General features: G+C 42.2%; 2 protein-coding genes across 2 annotated transcripts in view; one reads left to right on the forward strand and one right to left on the reverse strand.

Annotated features, from left to right (window-relative positions):
• CFTR (CF transmembrane conductance regulator) overlaps positions 1-18566 on the reverse strand; it is a 385597-nt gene that overhangs the window by 339926 nt on the left and 27105 nt on the right. The gene's annotated exons all lie outside the window — the stretch shown is intronic.
• WNT2 (Wnt family member 2) overlaps positions 15171-18566 on the forward strand; it is a 46232-nt gene continuing 42836 nt past the window's right edge. Inside the window, exons 1-2 of the mRNA XM_081537881.1 lie at positions 15171-15571; positions 17682-17908. Of these exons, the coding sequence (XP_081394007.1) occupies positions 15489-15571; positions 17682-17908 (310 nt within the window). The 5' untranslated portion in view covers positions 15171-15488. The remainder of the gene's footprint in view (positions 15572-17681; positions 17909-18566) is intronic.

The raw sequence follows: 18566 nt of genomic DNA on the forward strand, positions 1-18566 counted from the left end.
CTTTGCTATGCAGATTTGAGACTGTAATGTTAGGTGAATTAAACTTAAAATTATTATCTTACAGGTGGATTTTATCTTTTATCATCATATGATCAGCTTTTTTTTATCCCTAACTAATATTTCTGCCTTAAAATCTTTTTTTTTCTGATACTAGTATACTTTTAAAGAAACTATTATTTTCCTGATATGTCCTTTACTATTCTTATTCTTTCATTTTTCCCTGTGTCCTAAAAGGAAATAAATTTGCCAATCCTGTCCTTAAGAAGAAATGGAAAGTTTAGTTAATTTACATTTCTTGTGATTATTGGTGTATTTATATTTATTTCCACCATCCCTTTGGCTTTTATTAAGCTTTTCTCCTTTCCTACTTCTCACTGATTTATGAAGTTGGTGTTTTTTGTTATGAAGTTGGTGTTTTGTTGTTTGTTTTTTGTTTATTTTGGCTGCACTGCAGGGCTTGTGGGATCTTAGTTCCTTGACCAGGGATTGAACTCGGGCCCTTGGCAGTGAAAGCACAGAATCCTAACCACTGGACTACCAGGGAATTCCCTATGGAGTTTTTTAAGTCCTCCTCTTTTTTCAACCATATTGTAAATTACATATTCTTTTTAGTGATCATCCTTAAATTTTTAACATAACAACAGATGGAAAGTCTAAGGAGAACCAGTAACTCTGCCTTCCTCTTAAAATTATAACCCAGAAAACTTGAACTCTGATCATTCTCCTTTTGCTTTACTTGGTCTTGTTCTTATATTTGTTAGATACTTGAATATGTTCTTTGTGAAATGACTATCCAAGGTTTTTGCCCATTTTATAATTGGATCGTCTACCTTTTTCTTTTTGACTGGCAGGAATTCTTACAATATTCAAGAGAAAAGTCCTTTATATACGTATTGCAAATATCTTCTCTTAGTCTGAGGTTTGCTTTTCAAACTTTCTTAGTGGTGTATTTTGACGAATAGAAGTTCTTAATTAAGTTCAACATGTTTCTCTTTTCCCTGACACTGCTTTTAATGTTCTGTTTAAGAAATATCTGCTCATACAGAGGTCTTTAAGGTGTTGTCCTGTGTTGTATTCTTGAAGCTTGATTGTGCTTAGTTTTCATATCAAGATTTATGATCCATGTCATAAATATGATCCATGTACAAAAATGCTTATTTTTGGTATTATAGGAGGTAGGGTTAAAGATTAATTTTGCTCATTCAGCTATCCATTTGCTCTAGTGCCAAATCTTGAAAGAAGCTTTCTTTCCCATTAAATTGCTTTGCACTTTTGCTGAAAAACAAGTTGACTCTATATGTAGGGCCCCATTTAGGGACTCTATTATTTTTAATTTGTTTCTACTTGACTATTCTTGCAATTATCACTTGACCCTAATTATTATAGTTATCATTAAATAAGTTTGAGAGCCCACAGCCCAACTTGGTTCTTTTTCAAAATTATTAGACTGTTATAAGCTTGTTGCATTTTCATATACATTTTAGAATCACTACCTGAAGAGACTTATCTGTACTACAACTAATTTAGATAACAAGGTCCTAGACTTCAAACCAATACTATATTTCAATACGACAAGAGTGGAAGAGAGTGAAGGTTTTGTTCATGCAAAATAATGTGAACTACTTCTGCCAGAGAGAAGAGTGTGGAAGGTTGTATTTTTCAGAGACAGCCACAACAGTATCTCCTATGTTACATGTTCTTCTGCTTTACCTTACTACACTCAAGATGGGCCCTCAAAACATCTAGCTTTGAAAGCCAACAGGCTTGCATCCATGAGATCCACAAGACTATAGTGAATGGAGACACAATTCTTAACAGGCTCAAACAGACTCACTGGCTTCTTCTCAGAGCATAGAGCAGAGGCAATAGACTGAAACACCCATTCCTTCACTAAAAGAGGCTTATTTGCTTATTTTAAAACCTTCAGCCTGGGGGACAGGCTTCTTATTCATCCAGTGACAGGAACATAAAGAAAAAAAAGAATGAAAGAGAGTGGAGACAGCTTAAAGGACCTGTGGGACAACATCAAGAGGACCAGTGTTCACAGTATAGGAAACCAAGAAGGAGAAATGAGAGAGAAAGGGGCAGAATGTTTTTTGACGAAATATTTACTGAAAATTTGCCTAACCTGGGGAAGGAAACAGACATCAAAATCAAGGAAGCCTAAGAATGTTTCAAATAAAAGGAATCCAAAAAGACTCACATCAAGACACGTTATAACTAAACTGTCAAAAGTTAAAAGATAAGGAGAGATTCTTAAAAGCCCAAAAGAGGGACACTGCCAAGACAGCAGAGTAGAAAGATCCTGAGGCTCACCTCCTCTCATGGGCACACCAAAATTACAAGTATTTAGGTAACTAATATTGGTGAAAAAAACCAGTACTTCCAGAAAAGATCTTATGCAACTAAAGAGAAAAAGAAGGAACTGCAAAGAAATCGGTAGGCGTCTCAGAACCACAGTGTAGTTAAGACCTACACCCCCAGGTGGGTGACACACCATCTAGAGAATCATTACAATTGCATAGGTTCTCCCCAAGGAGTGAGGGGTACGAGCCCATACTGGGATCCTCAGATTGGAGAGCCCATACTGGGAAGACAAGCCCCAGAATGCCTGGCTTTGAAGGCCAGTGGGACTTGCTTCCAGGAGACCCAGGGGGCTGTGGGAAATAGAGACTCCACTGTTAAACAGAGCACACAGCATCTAACATGCTCTGGGACCCAGGGCAGAAGCACTAATTTGAAAGGAGCTTGGTGAAGCCTACCTGATGACTGGGAGAGTTTTCCAAAGAGACAGTAGGCAACTGAAGCTCACCTTGGAGACACAGACAGTGGCAGCAGCCATTTGGGGGGCTTATTCTACTACATGGACACTGGTGCTGGCAAGTTTGGAATCCTTCCTCTACCTTATTAACCCTAGGACTCAGTCCTGCCCCAGATCACCAGCCTGTAGGCACCAGTGCTAGGGTATCTCAGGCCAAACAATGAACTGGGTGGGGACACAGGCCCGTCTGTCAGCAGAGAGGCTGCCTTAACACCAGCTGAGCTCACAGCCGACCCTGGATATGGCCCTGGCCATCAGTGGCCCAGGACCTGGCCCCACTCACCAGTGCACAGGCATTAGACCTGAGACCCCAGGACCCTACAGCTAGATGGCCAACAGACACATGAAAAGATGCTTCAGATCACTACATCAGGAAAATACAAACAAAAACCACAATGAGGTATCCTCTAACACCTGTCAGAATGACTATAATCAAAAGACAACAAGTAATAAATGTTGGTGAGTATGGGGAGAAAAAGGAGCCCCAGGTCCCTGTTGGTAGAAATGTAAATTGGTACAGCCACTGTGGAAAGGATGTATGGGTGTTTCTCTAAAAAACAGAACTACCATATGATTCAGGAATTGTAGTCCTGCATTTACATCTGAAGAAAACAAAAACACTAATTTGAAAAGATTCATGTACCCCAATGTTCATAGCATTAGTTACAATAGCCAAGATGTGGAAGCAACCTAGCTGTCTACATTTTGAGACAAATAAAAATGGAAATATATCAAAACTTATGGGATGCAACAAAAGTAGTTCTGAGAGAGAAATTCATGGTGATAAATGACTACATTAAGAAACAAGAAAGATCTCAAATGAACAACATAACTTTATACCTCAAGAAACTAGAAATAGAACAAATTAAACCCAAAGTTAGTAGAAGGAAATAACAAAGATCAAAGTGGAAATAAATGAATTAAAATTCGATTTAAAAGATAATAGAAAAGATCACCAATGCAATGGACATAAACTTGGGCAAACTTTGGGAGATGGTGAGACGCCTGGTGAGCTGCAGTCCATGGGGTCACAAAGAGGTGGACATGACTGAGCGACTGAACAACAACAAGAAGAAAAGATCAATGAATCTAAGACGGTTTTTGAAAAGATAAACAAAATTGACAGACCTTCAGCTGGACTCACCAAGAATAAAAGAGAGAACTCAAATAAAATCAGAAATGAAAGAGGAGACAACATAATTTATACCACAGAAATACAAAAAATCATAAAGACCACTATGAAGAATTATACACCAAAATGGGTTTGCCCAGTGGCTCAGCGGCAAAGAATCCACCTGTGATGCAGGAGCCGCAGGAGACACGGGTTCGGTCCCTGGGTCAGGAGGATCCCTTGGAGAAGGGAATGGCTACCCAATCCAGTATTCTTGCCTGGAGAATCCCCATGAAAAGAGGAACCCAGCAGGCTATTGTCCATAGGGTCATAAAGAATTGGAGATGACTGAAGCATCTTAGCACACATACACCAAAACACTGAACAACTTACAAGAAATGTATAAATTCCTAGAAGCATACAACATATCAAGGCTAAAACATAAAGAAACAGAAAATCTGAGCAGATCTATTACTAGGAAGGAGATGGAATTAGTAACTAAAAAAAAATTCCCAACAAACAAAAGTCAGGAACAGATGGCTTCACTGGTCAATTCTACCAAACATTTTAAATAGAATTAATAACAACCCCTCACAAACTTTTCCCAAAAGATAGAAGAGAAAACACTTCCAAACTCATTTTATAAGGCCAGTATTACTCTGATACCTAATGTCTAAAACTAGACAAGAACATGACAAGAAAAGAAATTAGTCCAATATTCTTGATAAACACAGAGGCAAAAACCCTCAACAAAATACTAGCTAACCAAATTCAACAACACACGATTAACCATATTGTTACCATAAACTTATACCATAATCAAGTAGGATTTATTCCAGGCATGCAGTGATAGTTCAATCAATGCCTACAAACCAATGTGTGATATACCACATTAACAAAATGAAGGATAAAATCATATGATCATCTCAACAGACACAAGAAAAGCACTTGACAAAATTTGACATCCATCCCTCATAAAAATACTCGACAAAGTGGGTTTAGAAGCAATGTATAATACCTTAACACAATAAAGACCATATATCATAAGCCTATAGCAAACACTTTACTCAGTGTTTTTTTTTTTTTTAAAAGAAAGCTTTTCTTCTACGATCAAGTAAAGGACAAAGATTCCCACTCTCACCACTTTTATTCAACATTGGAAGTGCTAGCCAGAGTAATAGTCAGGAATAAAAGAAAAAAATGCCATCCAAATTGAAAAGGAAGATGACATTTGCATCTATTTGCAGATAACATGATATTATATATAAAAAAAGCTAAAATCTCCACCAAAAGAACTTTTATAACTAATAAATGAATTCCATGCACTTGAAGGATATAAGTGATTGCAGCCATGAAATTAAAAGATGCTTACTCCTTGGAAGGAAGGTTATGGGCAACCTAGATAGCATATTTAAAAGCAGAGACATTACTTTGCCAACAAAAGTCCATCTAGTCAAGGCTATGGTTTTTCCAGTGGTCATGTATGGATGTGAGAGTTGGACGGTGAAGAAAGCTGAGCGCTGAAGAATTGATGCTTTTGAACTGTGGTGTTAGAGAAGACTCTTGAGAGTCCCTTGGACTGCAAGGAGATCCAATCAATCCATCCTAAAAGAGATCAATCCTGGGTGTTCATTGGAAGGTCTGATGTTGAAGCTGAAACTCCAATACTTTGGCCACCTCGTGTAAAGAGTTGACTCATTGGAAAAGACCCTGATACTGGGTAGGATTGGGGGCAGGAGGAGAAGGGGACGACAGAGGATGAGATGGTTGGATGGCATCACCAACTCGATGGACATGGGTTTGGGTAGACTCCGGGAGTTGGTGATGGACAGAGAGGCCTGGCGTGCTGCAATTCATGGGGTCGCAAAGAGTCGGACACGACTGAGCGACTGAACTGAACTGAAGGATATAAAATCAATATACAAAAGTTAGTTGCATTTCTATATACTAATAATGAACTATCAAAAAGGGAAAATAAGAAAATGGTCACATTTTAAGTTGCATAAAAGAGAGTAAAATACCTAGGAATAAATTTAACCAAGGAGATGAGACATATATACAATGAAAGCTGTAAGACACTAATGAATGAACTAGAAGAAGATATAAATAAATAGAAAGATATTTCATGCTCATTAATTGGAAGAATTAACGTTGTTATAATGCCTATACTACCCGAAACAGGCTTCCCTGGTGGCTCAGTGGTAAGGAATACACCTGCAACGCAGGAAACACAGGAGATGCACATTCAATCCCTGGGTCAGGAAGATCCTCTGGAGAAGGAAATGGCAACTCACTCCAGTTTTCTTGCCTGAAGAAATTCATGGACAGAGGAGCCTGGAGGGCTACAGTCCATGGAGTCACAGAGTCAGACATGACTGAGCAACTAAACACAACAACACAAACCCAAAGCAATCAATAGATTCAATGCAATCCCTATCATAATTTCAGTGAAACCACTATCACACAATGTTATTATTTTTGCCTTCAGCCATCAAACATATTTTAAAGAACTGGAGAGAAGCAGAAGTATATAATATATATCCATCTATTTACCATTTCTTTGCTTTTTTTTTTCATACCTGATTTTCCAAATTTCCTTCTTGGATCATTTTCCTTTTATCTTAAAATTTTCCTTTGGCCATTTCTTTTAAAAACAAGTCTGCTGACAATTTTCTGTTTTCCTTCATCTGAGAGTATCTTTATTTCATTTTCATTCATGAATGTATTTTCACTGGATATAGAATTCTGGACTGAGCTCTTTTCTCTCAGAGCTTTACAAAAGACTTTCCTTTCCTTCTGCTTTCACAATTTTTCATGAGAAGTCTACAGTCTTTCAAATCATCATTTTCCTTTGTTCCTCATAAGTAATGTATCACTTGTCTCTATTGTCATACAAGATTTTGTCTTCGTCTTTAGGTTTTGGTAGCTTTGTTATTATGTGTCATGGCATGGATTTCTTTGAGTTTATCCTGTTTGGGGTTTTTGAATCTCAAGGTTTATGCCTTTGACCAAATTTATGAAATTTTTAGCCATTAGTTCTGCAAGTATTTTTAGTTGCAATGGACTGTTTCTCATTTCCTTCTAGGACCCATGACACATTATACCTTTTGGAATTGTTTCAGAGATTCCTGAAGCTTTGTTCATTTCTTTTCACTCTTTTTTTTTTCCCCTTCTGTTAGGACTAGATAATTTCTACTGATATGGCTTCAAGTTCACTCACACATTTTTTCTGCCATCTCAATATTGCTACTGCTCTTATTCAGTGAGATATTTCACTGTCTCACTGTGGAAGACAATACATATTTTGTCAGTTCTAAAACTTCTGTGTGGTTCCTTTTTCCATTTTCTGTTTCTTTCCTGATGTTTCCTATTGTCCATTTGTTTCCAAAGTATTCATCTTTACTTCTTGGAGTATTTTCATCATAGCTGCTTCAAAAGTCTATGATAACTTCAACATCTGTGTCACCTATGAAACAGTGTCTGTCCATTGTCTTTTCTAGTCAAGTTGGAATGTTACAGGTTCTTTGTATGTCAAGTAATTTTTTGGCATCCTGGACATTTTGAATAGAATGTTGAGACTCTAGGTCTTGTTTAAATCCTATGAAGAATGTTGATATTCCTGTTGTAGCACATAATCAAGCCAGTTGGGTTCAGGCCAAAAATTCTGACCACCTTACCTTTCTGTGGGTTCTTGCTCTGGTGTTATTAACATTTCAGTTTTCAAAGTTTTGTAATGCTATTTTCATGCCTGCCTCCCATTTGTAAAACCCAGTGGTTTATCTGGGACCTGACGGGGGGATATCCCATTGTTCTTTTCTCAGAGTATGATTTTTAGAGTCAGATCCACATGTGCATACCCTGGGAGGTAAGCATATGAGCTCACATATAACTTTGTGGGATTACTTTCCCAAGCTCTTCATGCTGTATGTGATTTTCTAGATACTTTTGGGTCCTCTGTCCAGAAACTGTGGTTTTAGTTATTTCACTCTTGTCATATACTTCCTGTGACTATACCCTTCTGGAGCCACACAGCAAGAGAGAAAGGGGAGAAAAGCAATGAAATTTTGTCCCTCCTTCTTGGTACCAAGTTCTTCAGTGTGGAGAGGAATTTTCCCATCTCTTAAGAGTTTTAGGCACATGTGGGTCCTTGCTGCTGCTAATGCCGTTACTGCCAGCATCAACTTGCTAGGGCGTGAGGTGTGAGAGAAATGGGGGGCTGGGGGAAAATGAGGGGATTTCCCCCACTCGCTCTGAGTATGTTAGGAGTTCCTTTTAGGCTCCTTGAATCAAAATTCTAGAGACTGTCCCTGTAGATCTCTCTGTCCTACTCCAGCTTTTGGGTGCTTTGGGTCCAGGCTGCATGATACCAGAGGAGATACAAAATAAGAAACTTATCAGCACTTAGTCAACTTAAAATGTCAGTGTTTCTTAATCTATTCACTTTCCAAAGTGAATGCTTCACTGCTACCATTCACTTTTCAGAGTCCTCAAATGGCTTCTCTGTGCATTCCTTCCATGTTGTATAGCAGTACTCAGTGGGAGAAAACAGGGCCGATTGTACTAATTCCATCTTACCTGGAATCAGAGGCCCTTCCTGAGTTTTGTGCTAATGTTATGTATTTTCCTTCTACGTGGTTTAAACCTTATAAGGTGTTATAGTTGTTTCAACAGTCAATATTGTTTCATATTTTCCCACAAACTTACCCTTCCCTGTGTTCATTCTTATCTGCAGTTTCATAATACCATCTGGTATAATTTGCCTTCTGCCTAAAGAACAGACTTAATACTTATTTTCTCAGCTTTTGTTTGAAACCATCTTTGTCTTCATTTTTGAAGGATCTTTACAATGATTATAGAATTCCGGTTTGGCAGTCCTTCATCTTTCCTTTTTACGATATCATTCTACTATCTTCTGATTTCTGTTGATTTCAGGATTATTAGGATTTCTCTCATGAAGCTATCGTGTCTGTCTTTTGATGCAACTTTAATATTTTCTCCATCTTTGTCAGCCATTTGTGTGATTTGCTTAGATATGGTTTTCCCTGTCTTTATACTGCTTGAAGTTTATAGATTTCTTGAATATGTGGTTTGATTTCTTTCAGCAATTTGGAAAATTATTATTTGGAAATATTTTTTAGTCCCATTCTCTCTCTCCTCTTCTTGTAGATCTCTAATTACAACTAGGTTAGACATTCTTATGCTATATCTTATGTTCTGTATTTTTATACCCTTTTAACTCTCTCTCTCTCTCTCTCTGCGCATTAACCTGGATACTTTTTATTCATTTCTCTTCTTGTTTACCAGTCCACTGTTCTGCTGGTTCTAGATAGTTCTTCAACCCATCCATTCTCAATTTCAATCTTAACTTCCCCCCTGCCCTCAGTTCTAGGATTTTCATTTAAGTCTTCTAATATGGGTTCCAGCTCTCTGTTAAAATTATCTGTTACTTTTTGAACTTTTAAATTTTAGTTATTTTGTAGTCCCCAGATAAATCAAAACTAAATTATTTGTGTGTCTATCCCTATTTTCTGTTGATTTGCTTATGGGGTTTTTGTTTTGCTTTTTGTAACTTTTAGATTGGATGCTAGATAGAATAGATAAAAATTTGTAGAGACCCAGAATGAAATTATGTTGCTCCGAGGAGGGCTGCATTTTCTTTCAGCTTGCAAATAGAGAGCCCGTGACCGGTTTGATCCTGTCGAAAGCTGGTTTTAGACTTCACTGGGACCGCTCTGTTTCAGTTTTGCCCTTGCTCATGAACTGTAGTCTCTTCGAGGTAAGGGAAAGAACAAAACAAGACCTCCTCTTTCAATTTTGAAGGATATTTTCACTGATTATAGAACTCAGTGTGAACCATTTTTTATTTTCAGCATTCTAAAGATGTTGCTGAACTGTCTTCTGGCTTCCATTATTGCTAGTAAAAAGTCGGTTTATGACACATATTCTTGTTCCTCTATATTTAAAATATCTTGCCCCTCTGGCTGCTTTAGAGATTTTTGTCCTCCTTTTTTGAGTTTAAATTGTTTGATCATGATGTACAAAGGCGTGATATGCTTTGTATACTTATGTTGCTTGGTGTTTTGGGGTCTGTAAATTGATGTGTTTTATGATACTAGACAAATCTGGTGTAACATATCTTCAAATATTTTTGTCACATTTTTTTTTCTCTCCTTTCTTTCTGTAACTCCACTTGTCCAAGTATTTAGACTGCTTGGTCTCATTCCACAGATATTTGATGTTTTATTGCTTTAATTTCCAATGTCTTTTCTTCCTGTTTTTCAGATTAGGTAACTTCTAGCAGTATTCTTAACTGGAAAAATCCCATGGACAGAAGACCCTGGTGGGCTACAGTCCACGGGGTAGCAAAGGAGTCGGACATGACTTAGCAACTAAACAACAACCTTTAAGTTTACTGTCCCTTTGTCCTGCCAATTCCATTCCACCGTTATGCCCATTCAGTGATTTTTTTCACTTCAAACATTGTACTTTTTTGTTCTAGATTTTCATTTATTTTTAATGGCTTCCATTTCTCTACTGAGATTCTCCATTTAGTTGTTCATTGTGACCTTTAATACTTGAAAACAGCTGTAAGAGTTACTCTAAAATTTCTTTCCTGTCAGTTTGTACAACTGGGCTATCTCAAAGGAATTTTCTTTTGACTAGTTTAAGTATGGATCACGTTTTTTCTGGTTTTTCAATTGCCTATTATTTTTTTTATTGTACTGACATTGTAAGATCATTGTTGTCTTGCTTCAGTGGGCGTTGGTGCTATCCTTGTAAATTCCCCTTGGCCTGTCTGACTTTTATTCTTTGTACTGTTTGTAGTGCAGGGAAACAAAATTTTGACTTTTGTTCTAAAGGATACTTTTTAACTAAGGTACGACCCTTAAAGGATGGTCTTTCCAGCATCTCAAGGAAGTGTTTAGTAAGTTCTCTCTACCTCACTGAGCTGGAACTCCAATGTCTCTCAACACTGCATGACATGCAGCAAGCAATTTCTGCCAGGTCTTGCAGCATCGTGTCACGGCTATATTCAGCTCAGCTCTTGGCCAAGGACTCGGGGTTAATTTCCATGTAGACTTCTTGGGCCCTCTTTTTCACAGCAACCTATTTTCAGATATTCAGATACCCATAGATACCTCTATTCAGATATGTTCAGATATTCTACCTGCCCATCTCAGGGACTTCAACAGCCGAGACCTCTACACCCTCCCTTCTTAACGAAGACTACCGCTCTACTTGCACCACCCCTCCTCCCCCGAAAGTGTTCTTCAGCAGAAAAATCAGGACAGTTATGGGATAGTTATGGAGCACACTTCATGTGTTTTCCTTCTGTCAAAGATCACAGCTGTGTGCTGCCTATTACCCAGTGCTTGGAAAGAGCTGCCTTATCATTTTGTCCAGGTCTTATAGTTTTTTTCAGTAGGAGAACAAGTCAGGTACCTATTACTTTCTAAGTAATCGGCAAGTAATAAGTAAGTGATAGGCAAGTCTTTGGTGCCCATTAATTTAAATGCACGTTGAGATTTAAATGATTGATATTAGAAATTTTCATAAAAGCAATTTCTGACAAAGGATAGGTAAAAGTGAAAGAGTTGGTCGCTCTGTCGTGTCCAACTCTTTGCAACTCCATGGTCTGGAGCTCACCATGCTCCTCTGTCCATGGAATTCTCCAGGCAAGAATACTGGAGTGGGCAGCCATTCCTTTCTCCAGGGGATCTTCCTGACCCAGGGATCGAATCCAGGTCTCCTGCACTGCAGGTGGATTCTTTACTGTCTGAGCCACCAGGGAAGTCCTATGAATGCAGATAATATATCAAATAAAAACACGGGCTATATATCATTAAAACTTTTTTTTCCTGCTAAGTGTATCCATCTGAGAGAATCATATACATAAAAATAAAGGTTAAGTTTGAAATTTGAAGTGTTTTCATTGCCCTTAAGGGCTTGCTCCCTTTCCCCTTTAGTCACTCCTAAATTCTTTAATAAAATTTATTAATAAATATGTTATGCATATGATTCTCTTAGATGGACAGATTTAGCAAGCAAAAAAGGCTCAATGACATATATTCTGTGTTTTATTTGATATATTATCTGTATCATTATATATATATATATATTATAATAATAGATTTAGAAAGCAAAAAAAATACAGTTTTGCTTTCCCCTCCTGGATCTGTTCTGTTAATACACAATGTTCTCTTTTAAGATCACTGATTCTAAGTTGGAAATACTAGACTTTTGAATCACTGGTTAGTGAGCTAAATTGGGGTCACTGCCTTAGGAAGAAGCCAGTTCAGACTGAAACACAAATGACTATTTGGTTAAAGAAGTAACTGTCCATTTTTAAAGGGTGGAGATGGCTTGCTAGTAAATTAGTTTTCTCTCTGCCCTGGGAGATTAGACAAACAATGGATCTAACTAAGAAAATAGACTGACTCATTTGGCTACAATGCTAAAGTTATAAGCAAAGTAACGTTAATATCCAGAAAGAGAATTGAGTTCTGTATACAGTAAATGAATTTTACAACCAATTCAATGAGAAATGAAAAATGAGATATTAAATGCACAGATCTAAAGGCACTCTGAACTCTGTCTCTAACTCATCATCTTGTATAGCAAGGTGGAAATCACATGCAATTTACTTAATTCCTCCTTAGAATGGTAGTTTTTATTGGAAGAAAGGTGAAGTTTGTAATAACTTTCTTTCCTCCTAATTTTCTTGAGCATTTCCCAGATTATAGTAGTGAGCACTCCATCTCAGTACAGATGAGGTAGAGGAAAGTCAGACCTGCTGGGCAGGAAGAGAATTTGTACAGGGCTGCTGCTGCTGCTGCTGAGTCACGTCAGTCGTGTCCGACTCTGTGCGACCCCATAGACAGCAGCCCACCAGGCTCCACCGTCCCTGGGATTCTCCAGGCAAGGATACTGGAGTGGGTTGCCATTTCCTTCTCCAGTGCGTGAAAGTGAAAAGTGAAAGTTAAGTCGCTCAGTCGTATCTGACTCTTAGCGACCCCATGGACTGCAGCCTACCAGGCTCCTCTGTACACGGCTAATAGTTGATTATAAGTGAATAGGGGTGGAGAATGTTAGAGACATAATCACAGACCTGGAAGGGACAAGTCACCTGGTCCAGACTGCTTCTAGATAGGACAGGAAGAAGTATCTACATGAACCTTTCTCACATCTGGATTTAGGTTTTCTTGAACTTTTTTAGCCTTCGCCATTCACCAAGGCTGATTTCTTCTCTGCAAGTTATGAGGTACTTCTCCTGCCCCAGGATAAAGTCCTTTGGCGTGGATTTCATTAGTTTTGGGGATGGTCCTGATCTCATTCCATGAGGTCTGTTTCAGGTTTAGGTCATTCCATTGGCCTCATCTACAACTGAAGGGCAGATCTCCTGGCCACTCCGTAATTCCCTGGGTGGGGAGGAAAGGCCTCTAAGCTGATAGTCACACTCCATGTATTTCTAACTCCCCTCAACTGGGAGATGCGCTGAGGTGGGTGGAACTTGAATTTTTTAGGTAGTTTCAGGTCTCACTGTCCAGGAGAAAAGCATACAACTGCCTACCTTTCCCAACATACACACCCACACCTCTACAGTATTCATAGTCGCTGGTAGAAGTGCAGGGACTGTGGACAAAAGAGAATGAAGTAAATTTTAGCCTACTCTTCTGCTTCACCCAGGAAAAAGGTTTATGAGTATAAGCATAGACGTAAATGAGATATTTCTTGCTGTTTGGTGCCTATCACATCACTCTCCTCTTCTCCCCTTAACCGCCACCCCGCGCACAGACACACACACAACCAGCTTGTGCACACACTGTGAGCAGAAACACAACCCGCTCCTCCCCTGCCCCTCCCTCCCTCCCGGCACAGACCGATCAGAACTTCCCCTGGGTCGCGGCCCAGCGATATGGAGCGGCCCTGGCGCGGAGCCCTGCTCTTCCCGAGTCGTGGGTGGCGCGGTGCTTGTTTCCCTCCCCTCCCTTTCCGGACCCAAACGGGGATGTATCTGGGTCAGCCTGGGAGGGGCTGGACCTGCCAGGGACCAGCGGTTGGGGGGCGGGGGGGAAAGGGGTGGCGATGACAGCATCTTTCAGGTTTTTGGCTTTTCTGAGATTCGCCCCGTCCAGCTTCTCACCTCGTTCGCGCCGAGCGAAAGCTGATGCTCCGGCCAGTCTCGGCTCTAGGAGTAGGGTGTGGGGAGAGCCTGTCCTTCTTATCTGGACAGCCACCCCTCCATTCCCTGCGAACAATACAGCGCCCACCCCACCCCCAACACGCACACACATTCCCCAAGGCAGGCTCCGCGGGCGGGCGGGCGGCGGGTCCCCTCCGCCCCAGGAAAAGAGCAATGGAACAGTTCACGGCCGCCGCGAGTTCCTGGTCTTCCTTCCTTTCCGGTGATAAACGGCGGGGCTACAAGCCAGTTGCTGCTCAAGATGCTCCACCCGCGGGCTCAAGCCTCTTTCTCTTGGCCCTGCGGGGGCCCAGATCAGGACCGATGGCCCCTTTACCTCCGCAAGGCGCAAAAGCTGAGCGCCCGGGCGACAAGAGGCGCGACCAGGGCTGGGGCGCGGACCCTCGGCGGGCTCCTGCTGCCTCGCTTCCTCCCTACATGATCTTTTGCGCCAGGGAGGAGCTGGGTGTGCGTAAAAACCGCATCTTCCCCAGACGCTATGGCTGAGTACGCCTGGGTGAGGTCCGGAGGGTCAGGGACCTTTCTGGCTCTCCTCCCTGCGAGCTCTGTATATAAGCCCAGCACGGAGGAATCAAGGCCACAGGTCCTCATTTCCTTGAGGCCTGGCCCCTCCCTCTCCAACCTGGCCCTGCTTAGCTCCAAATTTACAAATGTTTGCTCTTCCTTTGGGTGTTAGGGAGAGAAGCGGAGGAACGAGTTGAAAATCAGCTCTGGATTCCTGCCTCCTGTACACAGCTATCTCCTTACCCTCTCCCTCGTTTCCCTACATTGCACGCTGGGGGACTTCTGTAGCCTCGCCTATCCGGAGCGCTTGGTCCCGCAGCTGGGGACCCACTGATGCTCTTTGACCCGGAGCTTCCCGAAAGGTGCCTGCCTCCGCGGGTGCTCGAGGCCACGCAGAGCTGTTTCTTCCTCCCCACCTCACTTCACCCACAGACCTCTCTTGCCATCATTTCATCCACCCTTATATAAAACACCGCCCCCCCTCCACCGCCTCCGCCACCCTACCCGGCGCAGCGCCCCCTCCCTCGGCTGCGCCTGGGCGGGCAGGGAGCTGAAGGGACCGGGACGCGCGAGAGGCGCGCAGAGCTCTCCAGCAGCCCGCGCTCGCCGCGCCTGGGGAATTGGCTGTGGGCGAGGCGGCCCGAGCTGGCCTTTATCGCTCGCCCCGCTGGTCGCTTGAAACTTTATCAGCGAGTCTCGCCACTCGCCGCAGACGCGAACGGGGGGCGGGGGCGCGGCGAGGCGCCGGCGGCCGTGACGAGGCGCTCCCAGCGCTGAGCGCTTCTGCTCCGGGCACGCATGGCGCCCGCACACGGAGTCTGACCTGATGCGGACGCAAGGGGGTTAATATGAACGCCTGTCTCGTTGGAATCTGGCTCTGGCTCCCTCTGCTCTTTACCTGGCTCAGCCCTGAGGTCAGCTCTTCATGGTGGTAAGTCCACGCGCACGGGCGCCGAGGGATTTTGGAGATGGGAATGGAGACCGCATTGGTCACATAGATCCTTCCCGGCGGCGGCGCTTCCTCGCGGCCGTGGCAGTCACGGATTCCGACCCGATCCCAGCTGCTGCCCTCTCCTATCACCCCTTCGCTTTTCCTCGGAAGGCCATTCCGGCTTTGACAACTCCAGTCCTTCCACCACTACCCCCACCCACTACACACACATTGCCCCTCAAACGAGAGCTCGGATGTTTGGTTTATTTGGATCCAGCTGAGTGACAGCAAAATCGGGATCTTTTAGACAAGCGCTAGCCGGGTCTCTAGCTCCACTAGCACAGACGTCTGTGTGTGCGTGCGCACGCGCGCGCGTGTAAACTCACCTCCAAAACTACAATCGTCTCCCTCTTCTCCCACCCCGCAAAACCCTCAAGGTAAACCGACGGGCCAATTCAGGCAGGCTCGAGCCGTAGAAGCCAAAGCGTGTGATTTTGCATTATTTCTCGTCCTTCCACATTCCTAGTGCTGCACCCCAGTGGGGCGGAAGAACATTTTGCTGCCCCCAGGTAGAGACTACCGCCTTAATAGAAAGTTCCAGAGGTCGGGGACTCTAAGATGTTACCCTGTTGGAAACCAGTCACCTCAAAGGGTAACTTTGCTGCTGTCCCTTTATACGGTGATCTTCTATCTATTTTGCAGAGTGAAGAAACTTTTAAACCTAACAGGTTATCATCCTTAAATGTTCCAAGGGGAGAGGCTCTCCCCACCCACAAACTCTTCTCCATCTCCTTCTGATCTTCAGAAGAGAGAGTTGAGAGCTCTCTAACGTTCTTGCACCTAAAAACATCAGAACAGACACTTAAAACTCGGTTATCTGTTATGAAGTGCTGATTTTTTTTTTTTTTTTTTTTTAAGAATCTGGCAAAAGTAAGGCATCTTGGCCAAATGAAAGACTAGAGCAGGAAACTTCAGGAAGACACGAGCTCTCCAAAGAAGCAAGGCAAAGGGTTGATAGGCAGAGGGGTTTAATTCCTTCCTAAGCTGCTTTGAACAGAAAGGCGTTTAGCCTTGACATTGCTGACACAGGATCAAAGATTGATTTATCAGAGTGACCATTTTTCAATAAAATGACTATTTCTGTTTCCATGGGTGTATAAACATTATTTACTGCCCAGGCTTTTTGTCACATTGTCTCTCAGCTGTCACTTAAATATATTTTTGGGGAGTCACAGCTGTAACGATTTTATGATCATATAGAATAATGAAAATACAAGAAAAAGACATTCTCCTTGTTTGATCGCTTCAAAAGACACCTATGGCAGCTTGGGTTATATAAAAGGTACCTTTCTAAACATTTCACAACTAATAGAGAACATCTGGGTAGAGATGATGATGTAATTTTTTGTTAAAGTTTCTTTTCAAAAGTACTTTATGAAGCTATAACACTGTTTGATTCTTCCCAACATTTAGTATCCTTAATAACAATAGAAAGATTTTTTTCCAAGGGTTCTCTATAAAAGCCAAAAAGAGCTGGGAAATGGAAATATTTAAAGGATTCTTTAGTAGGAAAAGAATGGCATGTTTGTGCAGAGAGTGTAGCATCAGATCCCAGTAGGTGCTGATTAGACAGACAGTTTCTTTAAGACACTTAAGCATCAGATCAACAAAATGGCTGTGAGGAGCTTCTAAAGGTCTACTTCCTCCAAAGCCAACTCTGGACACACTGTGTATTGAGATCAGAGCCTTCTTGAGAAAAATGTCTTCCAAAAACCTGTTGGCCCTTCCCCTCTCACCCCATTTCTGGACTGCAGACCTCGCCTCTCCCACTCTGCCCAGAGCCTCATCTGGTGGCCTTGGCTTCATGGCCAAGAAATAGTCAGCACTTAGTTTTGGGGTGGCTTCTACCAGATCACTCATCACACCTGCCGTGCCACTTCTCCAGTGAACTTAAGTTTAAAAAAACAAAACAAAACAAATTTTGCTTTCTAATATCCCCTAAAGGATAAAGAATTCATATTTGAAATGCTGTTTTGAACTTTTCCCACTCTGGGGAAACACCCTGCCAGGCCTTCTGTTCAGTACTCTCCCCAATATTGGTCCTTCCCAGGTACATGAGAGCTACGAGTGGCTCCTCCAGGGTGATGTGTGACAATGTGCCAGGCCTGGTGAGCCACCAACGGCAGCTGTGCCACCGACACCCGGATGTGATGCGTGCCATTGGCCTGGGTGTGACGGAGTGGACCATGGAGTGCCAGCACCAGTTCCGCCAGCACCGCTGGAACTGCAACACCTTGGACAGGGACCACAGCCTCTTCGGCAGGGTCCTGCTCCGAAGTAAGTCTCTCGCCTTCACACAGCTCACTGGCTCTGCCCTCACATACACACACCCTTATTTGGTCTTCACAGTCCCTGCCCGTCTTGTCTTGCATTCTGTTCAGTCAAGAAGCTTGTTCTGTTGGGTGCCATTGGCCCTATTTTACAGATGTGGGCTCGAGAAATCAAGAAGCCTGTCTAAAGTTTTGGAGGAGGCTGGTCATGGGTCAGGATGCAGTGCCCCTGGGCTCTGTCCATCCATGTCCCGTCATAACCAGGTTCAGATTTTGTCTCTAGGAGAAAAGGAAGCAGCAGCCACAAAGCACTCTTGACTTTTAAACTCTTCTTTCTGGGACCTGACCCTTCCAGAAGGATTTAGCAGAAGATTGGGAAAGAATGCCCACATCTTTTATTGGCCATAAATGGTCATTGTTACAATAACAAATCAGTGTGATTGAGAAGCGGAGAGAAACCTCAGCTTGTCGCCTTTGACCTCCCATTCAGCTACTCAGTCTTGGGTCACTCTGTTTCTAAGCTTTTTTTTTTCCAGTAAACTGTAAATTCTGTAAGGCAGGGACTCATTCTGCCTTCTCTGCACCTAGCTTGTATCTCATAAGTTGTAGGCAGCACTCATTCATTGAATGGTCGAATGAATGAACGGATAGACTTGCAGTGAGTA

Source organism: Giraffa tippelskirchi, chromosome 10 (genome assembly GCF_054371585.1).
Source record: "Giraffa tippelskirchi isolate mGirTip1 chromosome 10, T2T-mGirTip1v1.2.pri, whole genome shotgun sequence".
Classification (NCBI taxonomy): domain Eukaryota; kingdom Metazoa; phylum Chordata; class Mammalia; order Artiodactyla; family Giraffidae; genus Giraffa; species Giraffa tippelskirchi.